The 16,242-nt window shown below is 40.2% G+C and overlaps 1 protein-coding gene across 1 annotated transcript; it reads right to left on the bottom strand.

Moving 5' to 3' along the window:
• Positions 1-665: 665 nt before the first annotated feature.
• On the bottom strand, positions 666-7,970 carry si:dkey-112a7.4. The gene is made up of 3 exons (XM_034676914.1): positions 7,683-7,970; positions 7,020-7,358; positions 666-2,165 (listed from the first exon to the last, which is right to left on the bottom strand). The coding sequence occupies exons 2-3, from the start codon at positions 7,192-7,194 to the stop codon at positions 2,086-2,088; spliced, it is 255 nt and encodes an 84-aa protein (XP_034532805.1). The 5' UTR covers positions 7,195-7,358; positions 7,683-7,970; the 3' UTR covers positions 666-2,085.
• Between the last annotated feature and the right edge of the window lie 8,272 nt (positions 7,971-16,242).

Raw genomic sequence — 16,242 nt, 5'->3', positions numbered from 1 at the left:
TGCCGTTATGAATGAACCTACTGATGCTTTTGATAAAGCTTATAGTTAGAGCTGGATCAGGCTTGGACCAGCTCTTAGTTATGCTGCTATAGGCTTAGATTGCCCAGGGAACTGACACACTGACACACTGGGATCCTATCTCACCCCCTTCCCCCCAACCCCCTCATCTCTTACTTTAACTCTCCCTGTTCCATTAAAGTTACTAACCATAGACCTTTCTGGAGTCCCTGAGCTCCCTTGTCTCGTAGGTTCCTCTGAGCTGCCGTAGACATCCTCCTGCTGTGGACGTTCCAGACTCCAGCTGCTATGGACGTGCTGGACTCCAGCTGCAACAGGTACTACTACTCATCTCATCACTATCACCGCTCCCTCTCTCTCTAACCCTAAACTTGGGAGTCATCTGGCATAAAGAAAGGCAGAACCCTCATTACATTTTCTATTTTCTAGGTTTTATATCAAGTTTAGCTACTATTAGTGTAGATATTTTTAGCTATAATGGGTAAAATGTACTATTTTTTAGACAAAAAAAAAAAATGCTGGACGAAATCTCACGACCCCCCATTGGGGTCCCGACCCACACTTTGGGAACCCCTGTAATAAAGAGTGTGAGATAAAAGTAACATGGATGGCAAAAATGCATTAAAAGAGAAAAAAGTGAGGACAGATTCAGTGAACATAAAAGAGCAGGATTCATCTTTTATTTCCAGAGATGCGTTGTGAAAAGTCGTCCATGCAAATGTTCAACCACAACCTGAACAACAACCTCCTGAGTCAGAGGCTGGACAGTGAGATACAGTGTTTTTCCATGACGCGAGAACAAAAAGTGACCCATAAACAATTTCCCAGCCAAAGAACACGACATCATCAGCATGAGCCTTCACACACAACCCGTCATTTCAAGAGTCCACTGCAATCTTTCAAATCCACCAAAACACCGGTGTAGAGATTGTCTGAGCGATGAGAGCTTCTTTCCATGATGTCACACTGTGAAGTTAAGTTCACCTGATCCAGGGTGGCGTTCAAAGCCACTTTACTCCCCTGCTGTTAGAAATACAAAATGAGAATTTCTTCAACGGCCAATCAGAATCTGTTACCAACCTGACACAGCAGAAGATACTGTTTGGCAATTTCATCAACACATTTACAGCTGTACATTTTTATATCACAGCTGTCGGGCCTCCTCCTCCTCACTTTTAGGAAACAAACAAACAAACGTCTCAAATTGTCGAGTTTGCATCCAAAGCCCACAACGTGCTCTGAAAAACGCCGACTCTGCACCACCTCAGTGGAGTAACGGCGGCGTGGCGTGATATACTACTACATAGCCCTTAATAAAAAAGGATACCAGTTACGTGTTTGATGCTTTAACAGAGTCCATGCATAGAAGTCTGCAACATATCACTGCACATAACAGGCATTCCCACAAAGTGCACCGTTTGGAAACAATATAAACCTCAGTTATAGATTTCTGATCCAGAAATAAACAAGTTTAAAAAACACAAAGCAGCCATAACAACACGACGAATAGTTTCCTCTCCGTTTTTTTGATAATAAATAGTTAGCAGTAGTTTTTCTGTAGAGAGCGAGCTTCTATCTGCTGGAGAACAGGACACCACTTGCATCATCAGTGTGAGAGAGGAGAGTGATAGTCATTGCACAACCAAAGCTTAACGTTTCACCTGTGTGGTACATATTAACAGGCATGTTCCCTCACCCTTCCCCTTAAAACCCGCTCAGTGCAACTTTAGAAATGTAGCCCTTTGATGAGAAGCTTTGAAAAAACACACTTTCTCCAAATCTTCCCCATTCCTGATCATTCCTGATGTCCTACAGCCAACCGAGGTATAGAGTAGAGGGTGATGCAACACATTTCATTCACAGTCTGACAAAGTTAAGTTAAATAAACTATTTACAGTAAGGGCTTCAGCTGGCGCTAAGAGAGCTGCTTTTTTCTCGTGCCTTTTCAGCCATCGGAGGCGTCTTCAGGACACGTCACAAGCTCAAGGCCGAGATCGCTGATGGGGGGAGTTTTGGCGTCCCAAGGGGTTTTCTTTTCTTTTTTTGTTTGGCACTTCTCGGTGAAGTTTAGGAGATAGGAGACAAGGAGACAGGACACTGGCCGTTGTTGTTCATGATGTCATCCAAGTCTTCGTCCTCCAGGTCCACTGTGGAGGAAAGGTCAGAAGAATGTGAGTCTAAGGTGAAGGCAAGCAGACACTAGAACCAGACACTAGTGTTGAGATAAGTGTTGCTTTTGATTTTTTTTAACAGAATAAGCTGGTCGAGGCAGATGGCTGTCTAACATGAGTCTCATCACTATCACCGCTCCCTCTCTCTCTTATTCTCCTCTATCCCTCTTTCCAGACCCAACTCGGTCTCAGCAGATGTGTGTCTAACATGAGTCTGGTCCTGCTCAAGGTTTCTGCCTGTTAAAGGAAGTTTGTCCTCTCCGCTGTAACTAGCTAAATACTGTGAGGTGCAATGCTCATGGTGGATTAAGGTGGGGTCAGACTGAGTCTTATCCTGTCTTGGTGTTGGGTCTCTGTTCATAATTTGACATAGAGTGGTCTAGACCTGCTCTGTTTGTAAAAGTGTCTTGAGATAACGTTTGTTGTGATTTAGCGCGATACAAATAAAGATTGATTGATTGACTTTAGAGGATCGATGCTGATTTCTTTAGCCACACTATCAACAACAAGACGCCACTGAAACTTCACCCAGGTTCATCGCATCAGATTAACAGCCATTTTTCTGCAGCCTTATTTAAATCATTCCGATTAGAGACTCATATTTTGCTGTTTACATTAATACATATCTTTAAGACGCGTTCACATGCAGCAAGCATTTAAACCAGTTGGCACAGATTTGTTCAGCGGGTCGAATGTGTAAAAACAAGCAGAAGAAACGCTTTTAAATCTCTTAATGGTCCTGCTCCTTCTTATTTATCAGATTTGCTTTTATCATATGAGCCAGTGAGAGAGAGAGACCCTCAGGTCTTCAGGTAGTGGACTTTTAATGGTACCAAAACTAAGAAATAAGACCCACAGTGAGGCAGCTTTTTATCATGACGGCCCAGAGGTCTGTGGAACACCCTACCTGAAGATCTGAGGGCTGCAGAGAGCATCAACATTTTTAAAAGCAAATTCAAGACCGACCTTTTTAGTCTCGCTTAAAACTGAGTTTTATTCTTATAACTGTTTTATTTCACCTTACTTTATTTATTTATTTATGTATTTATGTATTTATTTATTAGTTTTATTATATAGTTTTTTTGTTTTATTTTATGTATTTATTTATTTTATTTTTTAAGTATAGCATCTTATTTTCTTTTAATGGTTTAATATTTCAGTTTTTAATGATCTTAGAAATTTATTTTATTTTGGTAAGTTTAATTTCCTGTGTTGAGTTTTAACATCTTATTTAACCTCCAGTGTTTCCGCAGTAGATATCATCAGAGCATTTCCTCAGCAACTTATTCTTTATTTTTTATTTATTTTATTTTATTTTATTTTATTTTATTGTATTTTTATTGTTATTATTATTATTGATGCATATATTGAGTTCTTAACCTTAGGTTTGTTAGGTGCGATTGGAGTCTAGGGTGGGTTTGGGATTGGGATGGGGGGTCTTTATATTTTTATTTCTATACATATATATATATTTAATTGATTCTACTTTAAGTTGTTTTTATGTATAGCACTCTGTGTTACAGTGTCATTGTATGAAAAGCACTATAAATAAAGTCTGATTGATTGATTGATTGATAAAGTTAAAAAAAAAACACCTGCCACTGCACGCCTCTTCATATTGCTTCTCTACAGCAGGGATCACATTCTCCTCCTCTTGTCACGTCTGTGACTTTGAATGTTTATTGTTTATTCATCTATTAGTTTGTTTGTTTGACAATCAAGATGTTCATCAATCCAGAGTGCTTTTAAAGTTTCATGTAAAGTAGTTGTCTAAGCTACAGATCAGCTCTCCGCTGTGCTTCTATCAAACCCGACAATAGGAAAAGCGGAAACTTGTCACATCCAAGCGCCACCCTCTGATCTTAAGAAACAACGCCAATGTGGAAGTGCTACAAACTGCACCTCCCAGAGTCTCCCCTTGAGGCAGGATGCACATACACACTCATCTAAAAAGTCCATCTTTACATCTCAATTAACATGTTTACAGCCTGATTCAAAAAACTATTTTGGTCTCAACAGCTCATGTCTCTATCTGAAAAAACAACCTGATCATGTGTTGACGTGACTAATGATTTAACTAATCTGTCCCCCCATCAAGGTGTTTACAAGAAGCCTGTTTACTCTGATCAGGACAGGTTAACATAGTAAGAGATAATACAGCAGACCTACCACCATCTTTTACCTGTTTATTAGCCTCATTTTATCTTTTTTTAAGTTATATTTTTGGGCATTCTCTCTTTATTTGATAGGACAGCTGAAGAGAGACAGGAGTCAAACTCACGACCGCTACAACAAGGACTATAGCCTCCGTGTGTGGGGCACGCGCCTAAACTGCTATGCCAACTCTGCCCTGCCTAATTGTCACCTTTAAATTTAAGAGGTTTGTTTTCAGGTGTTTCTGTAATCTGGTTTAATCACTAAATCTACTTGGTTATGTCTCAGACAGAGTCATGGGTTTGGAAGTGAGTCGGTTCTTCATTGTCTTTATGGACAGAACTCTTCTTGGCTCTCGGACGGAGAATAACGACATCACAGGATGTCGTTTGAATATCCCATCATTTGAAATTACCATCACTGCTTCAGAATGGCAGATTAGATTAGATTATTCTTACTAAAACTGGATACGTTTATCAGAAGTGAGCGGAGGATTGCCTACATGTATTGCAGCAACTATCAAATACAAAGTTCAGAATAAAAATGTGTCCTCTTGCTCTCTGAGGAGGGCAGGGACGGTAGTCTCCCTCATGTTAACGCATTCTCCCACTGTGCTCGCCACTTGTAATGTCTCCCAATTATCTCCCTTTTTCATGTTGAAAGCATTCAAACAGGTGTCCCTCAACCTCTATGTGAGATATGCGTCATAAGACCTGGCAACCCTACTAGTAGGCAGCTACAGGCACAAACCACTCCACTCTGCATATGTGCGCTTCACTCCTCACTGCACTCGTTTTGTAAGACATGGAGACTTTTTGTACATTTTGTAAGTTTTCTTTAGTCCCCTTTAATGTGAGCCTTAGAGTTAAGAGATAATAAATTATTCTGATACTTCATAAAATCTCCCTTTTTCACAGTCTAACGTTGGCAGAGATGAGCATTAAGCACGGGGTGAATAAAAATAACTTATATTAAATTAATGACATTTAAGAAGATGCTTTTCATGTGGTCGAGGTATGATTTGTTTGCTGTTATTATTGTGTGTGTGTTTGTGTGTGTGTGTGTGTGTGTGTGTGTGTGTGTGTGTGTGTGTGTGTGTGTGTGTGTGTGTGAGAGAATTTTTTTATTACCCCTACATAATGGTTCCTAATGGATCAGAAGTCAAGGAGAGGCCTGTCTGTCTAAAGATGGAATATAACAATGATAACATTATTTCCACTTGTCATGATGGGTACGTTCATAACAAAATAATAACTACCATACACATTCTGTTCTCCATGTTTTGCTCTGTGTAGCCTTGCTGATCCTCAGGCCCCATCACAAATGATTCTAATTTTAAAGGCAAATCATAAAAGCAAAATCTCTGTTTTTGGTTCCTGTTTTATTTAAAAACATTTAATTTCATAACAAAATGTGTAACTTTGTTAGCTCAGAGGCTGATCCTTATTCAGTGAAAATCCTCTCATTCCTTGAGCTGGACTCAGTGGCTGAGAGATGTGATGCAACACCTTAGACTTGAAGAACTGAGATTCACAATCCATAACTTCTCTGATAAGTTTGAGGAAACATGGAAACCTTTTAAGGACTACATTAAAGACACGCTTGATACCCTACTAAGCTGAAAGTAACTCTATAAAAGACAAGTCATAATCATATAAAACTCATAATCTGCTGCCCCCATTATGGCCCTTCACTTAAAGTGACATTTTGACTTACTAACTTCATTATTGATGGGTTGTTTTTCTGTTGATTTTTACACAACTGCCAATGTGTTTTGGTTTGTTTGTGTGTTTGTTTGTCTGTGAAGTCAACAATGTTTGAATGTCCTGTATGCTTTCTAATAAGAAAATGATCAATGAAAATATACTTAAAAAACATTTATTTTCAGATATATTCTATAACCCTCCTGTTATGTTGCGGGTCAAACTGACCCTTTTTAAAGTCTATTTTGGGTAATATATGCCTTCCAAACCAGCTAAATGCAGCATCAAAATCTGGGCAGCATGTGACAGAAGAGGTGTCGTGTTAATTTATCAACATCACTTCATGAAAAAATAGAAAATAAAAATAAAAATGTCATGTAAAACTATTGTATTGATATGTAGGTCTTTCCAATGTACATTAAAAAAAGTTTCAACATGAATTTTAATGAAAAAACAGTGAGTTCTCCTCGTTGAACCATGATCTGTGAGAATTAAAGAACACCAATGGACTACATCTTGATTTAAATTGTTAGTAATGGAGTTAAAAATTTGATTTAAAAAAATGTGTATTGGGATTTTTTGGGGTTCTGACACTTTTGGATAATTGAATATGCCCTGGGTCAAATCGACCCAGGAACATTATTGCTGCTCCAGAGAAACAGTCATAACAGGAGGGTTAAGGATCAATACAAAGAGCTGTTTTCAGGCAGTTAGCTGTCCTAAATTAAAGAATAAGGAATGACTTTCACGCTTTTAACATCAGAATTGTTGTTATAGTTTTTGAATTATTTGAAAAGAGACCTCAAAACTTTCTTATTTCTTTTCTTCATGTGGCTCTAACATCAGCATATGTTTGCATAGGTGTATAATGCTGCAGTGAAACTGGTGACATTCATGTAACAAGGATCTAAATCAGATAAAAGATGATTTAAAAAAAGGAAGAAGTTAAGATATAAAGGTACCAGTCACTCACCTTTCTTGGTGCGTCCAATCTGGCCCAGCTTTGGAGCCCTCTGTCCGAGTCTCTGCGGGTTGGCCCCGCCCCCGTGGACCTGCGGGTGTCCCGGGTTGAACTGTCCTGCCGGGCCGGGTTGTCGCGGCGGCCCGCTGGGCGCGATGAGCTCTGGGATCCCTGAAGCTCCGTACATCTCCGCTGGAGGAGCAGTTCTCTTGGTCGGCCGCTGGATGTCAGCACTGCTCAAGCCTTGTGTCGTGTCGGAAAGCTTCTCACTTCCGCAATGGCATTAAACAATGAATGTATGAACAACAGACGACCAAATTGTGGAGAGAACAGGGAGAAAGTCCTCGCAGCCTGTGGGAGAAAGTAGATACGTTTATTAAAAATAGCCTCCGTGCGTCAGAGCGCGGACAGCGTCAGGAGAGTGCGCACAAACACTTCTCCGCAGTTTGTCCTGACAGAAGCGATGTTCTATGTTAGATTTCCACCCAGTCTCATCTAACAGGTGTATTAAAAGCCTTCCTGGTCATTACAGTAGTGAAACAGGACAGCAGCGTGTCTCCTGTGTGGATCCACTCACTATGACAAACTGCTTTTCCGCTCAAAAATCCACATGAACACTATCGCTTTCCCCGTTCTCCCCTAAGATCATGTTAAATATAAAAAGAGTAACCTCACCTCTTTCCCTACGAGGCCGCAGTATCACTGAATCCGGTAAAAGCGGCTTCTGAGACCAGTGTTGTTGTTTATCAGTCTTCTCCCTCCCTCTCTCTCTCTCCCTTGGCACAGCACCGAGGAAGCGTCGATTTAAAGGGGCCTCTCGTCTATTTCTCGGCCTTGGGGATTTCCTCGTATTGTGTCTTGACTCATACCAGCAGGTGAACGTCACACCGTGCGGTTGGTACAAGCGACAGTGCTGACATTCCGGATTACACAGCGGAGGTGTGCTAAAGTTTCAGGCTGCAGTGCGTAATTACGCACCTCCAATAATGAGAGAGTGACTCAGGCGCCAGCCAATGGCAGACGGAGCTGAGTAATCCCCACACATAACACATGTAATGCTTTATGTCAGAGCAGGGGGGGTCACGCCAGCAAAGAAAGTTCACATGGGATGAAAGTAGAAGTGTAAAAAAGAAAAAAAGTAGAAATTAGAAATGATCCTTGGATTTAATCCATTTTTAATTCATACTGAAACTTGAATTTGAGGTTCTCGTTACTTCTGCATTTCCATATATGCTACGTTATACTTTGCTATATTTCAGGGGCAGATACTTTACTCCACTACCATTCTATAACTTTAGTTAGATATTCTGTAGATGTATACTTTAAACCAGGGGTTCCCAAAGTGTGGGTCGGGACTCCCCTGGGGGGTCGCGACACACAAATGGGGGGTCGTGAGATGTCTTCCAGAATGTTTTTTTTTTAAAATTTACCTAAACATATTTATTATTATTATTTATTTTTGTTTATTTACCTTGTTTTCTTATGTTTATCTTCCTTTTTGTTTGAACTGTAAATTATTATCATTTATTTATTTATTATTATTATTATTATTATTATTATTATTATTTTCTTCTCTTTGTTGGTTTTGTGTTTCTTATATATAAGTTGTTAACATGTGGTGAACAAAGAAATACTAAAAAATGCAATAAGAAAAGTTATCTAAAAATAGTACATTTTACCCATTTATAGTATAAGATATAGACAAAAATAGTAGCTAAACTTGAAATAAAACCTTGAAAATAGAAAATGTAATGAGTTTTCTGCCTTTCTTTGTTTCCAGATGACTCCTAAGTTTAGGGTTAGTGAACAGTTAATGATCAAAAGCATCAGTAGCAGCAGGTTCATTCATAACAGCACAGGAAACACAAACACATGCTCATATAGGTAGGGTCATTTTCTGCAGACCAGCTAAATGATGACACATTAAATCACTTTGAGGGACAGTAGTGGTCACAAGTCTTTGGTACCTTTATTTTGGGGGGTCGCGGGCTGAAAAGTTTAGGAATCATTGCTTCAAACAATATCTGCTAGCCCAATTTGAAAAGTTTGGATGTGTTTATTCAGAATTAGATGGGTTGTAAATTATTAAAACTCCATGGACAACATATCAAATGTTGAAACTGAAAAGTTTTATTTTTGTATTAAAAGTTTTATTTTTTTATTAAATAATGCTCAAATAAATGTGATGCCAGCAACATGTTTCAGAAAAGTTTGGACAGAGGCAACAAAACACTGAATAAGTTGTGTCCTGCTGGACGAAGAACACCTGAAGGAACATCTGCTGACTAATCAGTTAACTCTCAACAGGTCAGTAACATGAAGGGGTTTAAAAAGTGAAATGCAGAAAGGCTGAGTGTTTTAGAAGTAAAGACAGGGAGATGATCAACACTCTGTGAGAGACCACACAAGTACATTTAAAACGTGGCAAACACATATGATAGTACTTTCAACTTATTTTTGATTCTAATTTGAATGCTTTAATTTTCTACAAATGATACTAATTTGATTTCTACTCATTTAGAATGACTTGATGTCCACTAGTTACTAGCTACTCTTCATATGTTTGTCAAATCTTAATGAGTTTTGTGTTCCTAATCACAGGTCAAAGCCCCTGTATTTTGTCTTCTGGATGTTGGCCGACAACTTGTGTTTCCTTCAGAGATTGCAATCAATACGCTCAGATCCGACAGTACTCTGGTCTCCTTCACTGAAGAAGGTCTTCATCATTGAACTCACTGTACCCTAGGAGGATTCAGTGGATGAAGCATATGAACAAAAACATCTACGATATGCTGACATAGCTGCTGAAGCACAGCACCGTGGCTGGAACACTGAAGTCTGCCCAGTGGAAGTGGGCTGCAGAGGGTTCGTGGCAGTATCTACCACCGAACTGCTACCTGGGAATCAGAGGTCAAAGGCTCCGCCAAACCATCAAAACCATGACAGAGGCAGCAGAGAGAAGCAGCCAGTGGTTACGGATAAAGAGGAAAGATTCCTGCTGGGCGTCGTGTTGAGTATGCAGGGACACACTGTGGGGCTTGATCACCCAGGAGGGCCTTTCTCACGCGTATACAGGTATAACATACTGATGATGTATCCCAGGCCCGTTCCACCATACTCTCTTGGTAGGTGCCAGCACTTAGAGGATGGTTTACATCTCGTCCTGTGTTTTTGAATACTTCTGGGAAAATATTTCAATGAATTTCAATTTGCTGTTTATGTCATAAAGTAAAAGACCAACTGGATCTTTAATTGTATTATCCAGTCTGATCTCTAGTTTTAGGTCCACTGAACAAAGTACACCAATGTACTTCTTTAATATCTGAGTGACTATAAGAATACGTTGCTGTCAGGTAAGGTCAGAGTTCATGCTGTTTCCTGTGTTTCCGTGCATGTTCCTCCTGTATGCCTGTGTGAGTCTGAATGTGTTATCAACATCTGGATCACTGTTGTATTCATGCACAGTTGAAGGTTTACTAGAAAAAAATCCCCCCTCAGACTTGCTGAGACTGATCTGCCCGCAGATCAAACCGTGTAGACCCGCTGTGTGGATGTTAACGGCCAGTTCCTCCTCTTCTGTTGAACACTCATCATGTCCAGGATCATATGTGCGACTCTCCTGCTCGTCGTTCTGGTGGATCACTTCCATGACGGCACAGGTAACTACAAAATAAATTCTATTTGACTTATTTCTGTGTTGGTGCGTCACATAACGGGAACATAGAGATGTTGACACCAGAGTAAATAAGTGACTCTGCTTTTTCAGGTCGCTCTGTAAAGTGAGTTAACTGTGCATCAGAAGGTGGTTGATGAGTGATGTATTTCTGTCCCACATTAATGAGTTCTGCTGTGTTTTTTTTACTGCACACACAGCTTCACATGTTGAGTATCATGTGTCCAAAGAGCACATCCGCAAGTGTGGGTGCAGAGGTGAGTTTCCACTGGCCTTTCATGCATTTTGGTTAAAAATTGATAAAAATCTGCACAATTGTGGAAAAAGTGCCTGAAAGAAGATTAGTTTGGGCCTTTTTTCCATTCCTGCTCCTACTACAGTGTACTGTACAGTCAGTAAAAAGACTAAAATGCATTCAAACCTGTTGTAAAGAGAGTTTAAGTATTTCACTGGCTCTGTTCTCTGTGCAGTTTTTCCGAAGGGGATAATATGGTGTCACTCTCCTCTGTTGCGTGCAAAGCGCGTACAGATCCAGGACCTGATGAAATGCTTCTGCAGCAAAGCAAACCAACACAGTGAGTGAAGTGGCACTACATGTGGGTGGGTGATGTTTTTCTTCTCTTCTGTCAGCGCTCTGTGAAAGGTTTCATTTGTTGCCGTTTTGTCTTTGTTTTGTAGAATTCCCAGAGTTTCAAGCAGCCTGCACACCATGGCGTCCTTTCCTGAGCACCCCGCTTTAATGACTCTCATTTACAGCTCAGTGCATCCTGTTACAGCGCTGCACATATATCATCATGTATCACACATAACAGCATTTAAACTTACTTAACCCACCAAAATATAAACAATATGAATATATATATATATATAAATAAAGAAATGATTTATGTTACAGAGTGCTTGCTTTGTTGTTGTTTTGTTCATGTTTGAATGTAACTGGAATGGGGCAATAGTTTCATGTTTTACTTACTGGCCTTGACCATTTAGCCAGTGTATAAAAAAATTGGTGAGAACGCTGGCGTACGTCACATAAGTTATAGGTAAGTTTTGTGTAAGTTAAGAGCCCGCTAGTTTATCATGGTGAGTAGGCAAGTTCAGGGATGGTTGACACACGTTCACACACGTAGAGCTGTGTGTCTCTGCGTGTGTGTGTGTGTGTGTGTGTGTGTGTGTGTGTGTGTGTGTGTGTGTGTGTGAGAAGCCTTGGAGCCCTCACTCAGTGTCAAACAGCAGAGCCTCTGAAACAGAAGCTGAAGCCAGCATGTCAGAGTCTGCTGGTGTTCAATGATAAAGCTGCTGTTGTTGAATTCAATGAACTTCAAAATGTGATGTTTTTGAAAGCACTGCAGTCAATAAGTGGAACTTGTTGTAAAGATCAGAGGCTGTGTTCCTGCTGGTTTCACTCCTCTGACACTCTCCACGGCTCATCATGTTCTTACAAAGAGAGACTGCAGAGTTTTTAATAACACACACCTTTTTTTAATCACCAATGAAGAGCATCTCATTTCAACACTTATACATCGTCATTAACGAGCAGCAGCCTTTTTATACACTTCATCTGTGTTATTACGCTGCTGCTGCTTTGAACAAGTGGACTATAGTTGGGCAGAAGTTATGAATATGTTATGTATACGCCCAACATTGAAAAAAACATCAATAATTCAGTGTATGTCAGAGTTTTAGAGGCTTTTTGGTACGTCGGGAACAAGCTGGCTAAATTGTCAAGGTGTGACAGGGACATAAGATACTCGCTCCTTCTCACTCTGAGCGTTACATGAAAAGGTACTTAAGTCTGCTGTAAATAAAAGACTATGCTAGCAGCATGTTAGCTTGATTTGCACTCTCTGAAGGTAAGCTATATCATTAATCAATTTTCATATATCATTTCTTCTTTATCATTTTTTTATTTTTCATTTAAAAGGACCATGCATATTAATTAACATTTTTGAAAAATATGCCACAATCAACCAAAAAGCTAGTTTACATTCCTAGTCCCTTGCCAGATGTTAAAAAGGCTCCCTAAAAAGATCAAGATTAAAAAATAAAATAAAGCAAAATAAAATGGAAATAAAAAAGTACTACTAGATCTAGCTGATGCTTGCAGTTGGCTAGCTAAGTGAAGCTTAAATCAGGAGGCTAGTTGCTAGTTAAAAATAAGTCTGGCGTTTTGTTTTTGTTTGTAATTTCCTGATTGTCTTCCTCCATGTATTTAATGTCCACGGCCACTTTCTCAAAGACTGTCATCTCCTTATGTAGTGTCCTTTTAATCATACTTTTCTTAAAGGGGACATATCACACTTTTTTCATCAATATCTATTGGTCTAAGAGGTCCCCAAAACATGTCTTTAAAGTTTATGCTCAAAAAAACACTGCCTGAAAAACCCTCTTCTTCAGTCCTCCTCAGAACACTCCGTTTTCCCTCTGACCACGCCCCCTCCGGAAGTGGATATGCCTCGGCTGTCCAGCACGTTGATCTAATGTTTACATGTTGGCTGAATATACACGGCTGCTCAGAGATCACGTTACTTCAACCCTCTGAATCTGATCCAGAATCTGATCCTGACGGAGAGGCGCCTGTAGCAGGACCTTTCTGAACGATTGGTCACAGATTTAGTGTTTCTTGTTGTTTTATTTATCAGTATGTAGACGTGTGTCTTGGTACACAGCTACGAACATGTAGCTATGTGGCTATGCTAACTAGCGCTAGCACTTATCCATGATAAATAAAAATCATCCACTAGATTTTCAAATCTGCAGACGTGGGGAGTAAAACCGACCTCTGCCAGAAAGGCAGCAGGACCTTTTCTGAACGATTGGTCACAGATTTAGTGTTTCTTGTTGTTTTATTTGTCAGTATGTCGACGTGTGTCTTGGTACACAGCTACAGCTACAGCTACAGCTACAGCTACAGCTACAGCTACAGCTACAGCTACAGCTACAGCTACAGCTACAGCTACAGCTACAGCTACAGCTACAGCTACAGCTACAGCTACGAACATATAGCTATATGGCTATGCTAATTAGCGCTAGCACTTATCCATGACAAATAAAAATCATCCACTAGATCTTCAAATCTGCAGACGTGGGGAGTAAAACAGACCTTTGTGTTTATTAAGACAGCCTACAACTAGCATGCCTCCCTCCTAAGCTCCTTGTTAGCACACATTTGTGCAGGTAATGAAAAACGGAGGAGGGGATTCAGTATTATTTTATACAGTCTATGGGCTGAACAAGCTCTGAGCTCTGACTCCGTGACAGACCGGATATTGTTGTTACGTAACAAAAACACTGAAGTCTGAAACGGCTCGTTTCACAAACATTTACAGAAAGGTGGAGAAATCAGAACAGGGGCAGAATGGATTTTTTTCATTCTCGGGGGGTTTGTAGACATGCCAGGGAAACATATTTCAGGTAAAGAACCATTAAAAAGTCCATTTTGCATGATATGTCACCTTTAACTTTTCTTCTTTTTTTTGTGTGTTCTGGTTTCTCCTCTTCCTTTTTTTTGTCATCTTACTAAGCTTCCCCAAATGTTGAAATATTGCATAAAATTCATTACCCATGGCTATGAAACTACTTACAACACATGTTGGGACACGGTATTCACAATGCTTTAAGCCAAGGTAAATCTTACATTTAAAAACTTTAGGTCTTTTTAATATCTTTATAAAACATTCAGTATGCTGTGGACAAAAACAGCAAAATACAGTATATTTTAGAACTTAGCGTAACTACAGTTGGGTGGTTTGTTTATACTTGTGTGGATGTAATTATTTGCACTGAGCATAAACATGACATCTGGTTATCTTCAGTCCGATCACCCGAATCAGCAGCAGCCTTCATGGAAGAGGGGGCAGGACTTGCTTGATAAGGGTAGAATTCACTCAACCTGGTCTTTTCTGTTTTCCTCACCTCTATCAGAGCAATAAGACATCAGATATCAGAGGGTTGTTTTGTAGAATCCACTCTCTGGAGGCAGTTAGATGTGGTGCAATGTCTTCAGCTAGTTCAAATGCTGCAGCTCGAGTACTGACAAGAATGAGGAAGAGAGAGCACATCTCTCCAGTGCTAGCTTCTCTACACTGACTCCCCATAAAATCTAGACTAGAATTTAAAATAATTCTTCTAAGCTACAAAGCCCTTAATGATCAGACACCTTCGTATCTTAAAGAGCTCATAGTGCCCTATCACCCCTCTAGAACACTACGCTCCCAACATTACGGGAGATAGAACCTTCAGTTATCAGGCCCCTCTCCTTTGGAATCATCTACCAGTCAGGGTCTGGGAGGCAGACACCCTCTCTACTTTTAAGAGTAGGCTTCAAACTTTCCTTTTTGATAAAGCTTTTAGTTGGAGCTGGATCAGGCTTGGACCAGCTCTTAGTTATACTGCTATAGACTGACACACTGGGATACTATCTAACCCCCTTCCCCTCAACCCCCTCATCACTTACTTTAACTCTCCCTGTCCCATTAAAGTTACTAACCATAGACCTTTCTGGAGTCCCTGAGCTCCCTTGTCTCGTAGGTTCCTCTGAGCTGCCGTAGACGTCCTCCTGCTGTGGACGTTCCAGACTCCAGCTGATACGGACGTCCTGAACTCCAGCGGCAACAGCTACTACTACTCATCTCATCACTATCACCGCTCCCTCTCTCTCTTATTCTCCTCTATCCCTCTTTCCAGACCCAACTCGGTCTCAGCAGATGTGTGTCTAACATGAGTCTGGTCCTGCTCGAGGCTTCTGCCTGTTAAAGGAAGTTTGTCCTTTCCACTGTAACTAGCTAAATACTGCGAGGTGCAATGCTCATGGTGGATTAGCTTGAGATAACGTTTGTTGTGATTTGGCGCTATACAAATAAAGGTTGATTGATTGAATGTCAGGTGGTTAAACATGGGTAGATCTTTTAAATTGTGTGTTTTTCACAAAGTGAAACATGAACAGCACAGCTCACTTTGACTGAATGTTAATGTGTTTCTATTTATACTTCTTGATTCTTGATACACAGTTAAAAAAAAAAGGGAAAAGCTCTTTATGATGAAATCCTGTGGTTTGTTGTGCTCGGCTGTGTTAAATCTGGAATGTCCTGTTGCGTAACTTTCATACATTTTATATTTCCACTTGAGCAACAACTGATAAAGTGGAATTTACCTCAACTCTAAAAGTTAGAAATATACAGGGTTGAATGTAACGTGTATCTCTCTCAGAGATCTAAGAAGTAACAGGTCAGCAGCATGTTGTGTTTATTCCACAGATCTGTATTTACACCAAAACACCTCTTACCTGCAGCCATGTGAAAGTCAAACCGAGCAGACAGAGGAACAAGTCAAACAGTACATGAGATCAGTGTGTATCAGTGTCCAGTGCTTGTTTTTTGGAGGGATTTCAACACCTTCACTTTGACAGGTAAGTCACGTATTCTCCATCAAAGGAAGCCTAGTCAGATATTTCTGGTTACACTTTGACTCTGCCTGGAGAGGGGATGTAAATCATTCCTCTGCAGCTGGCTCAGAGCCATGCATGTACCAGAGAAAGAGAGAGAGCTCTGGTGGAATCTTTCTCTC

Source organism: Notolabrus celidotus, chromosome 23 (genome assembly GCF_009762535.1).
Source record: "Notolabrus celidotus isolate fNotCel1 chromosome 23, fNotCel1.pri, whole genome shotgun sequence".
NCBI lineage: Eukaryota > Metazoa > Chordata > Actinopteri > Labriformes > Labridae > Notolabrus > Notolabrus celidotus.
This window is presented reverse-complemented; position numbering and strand designations above follow the sequence as displayed.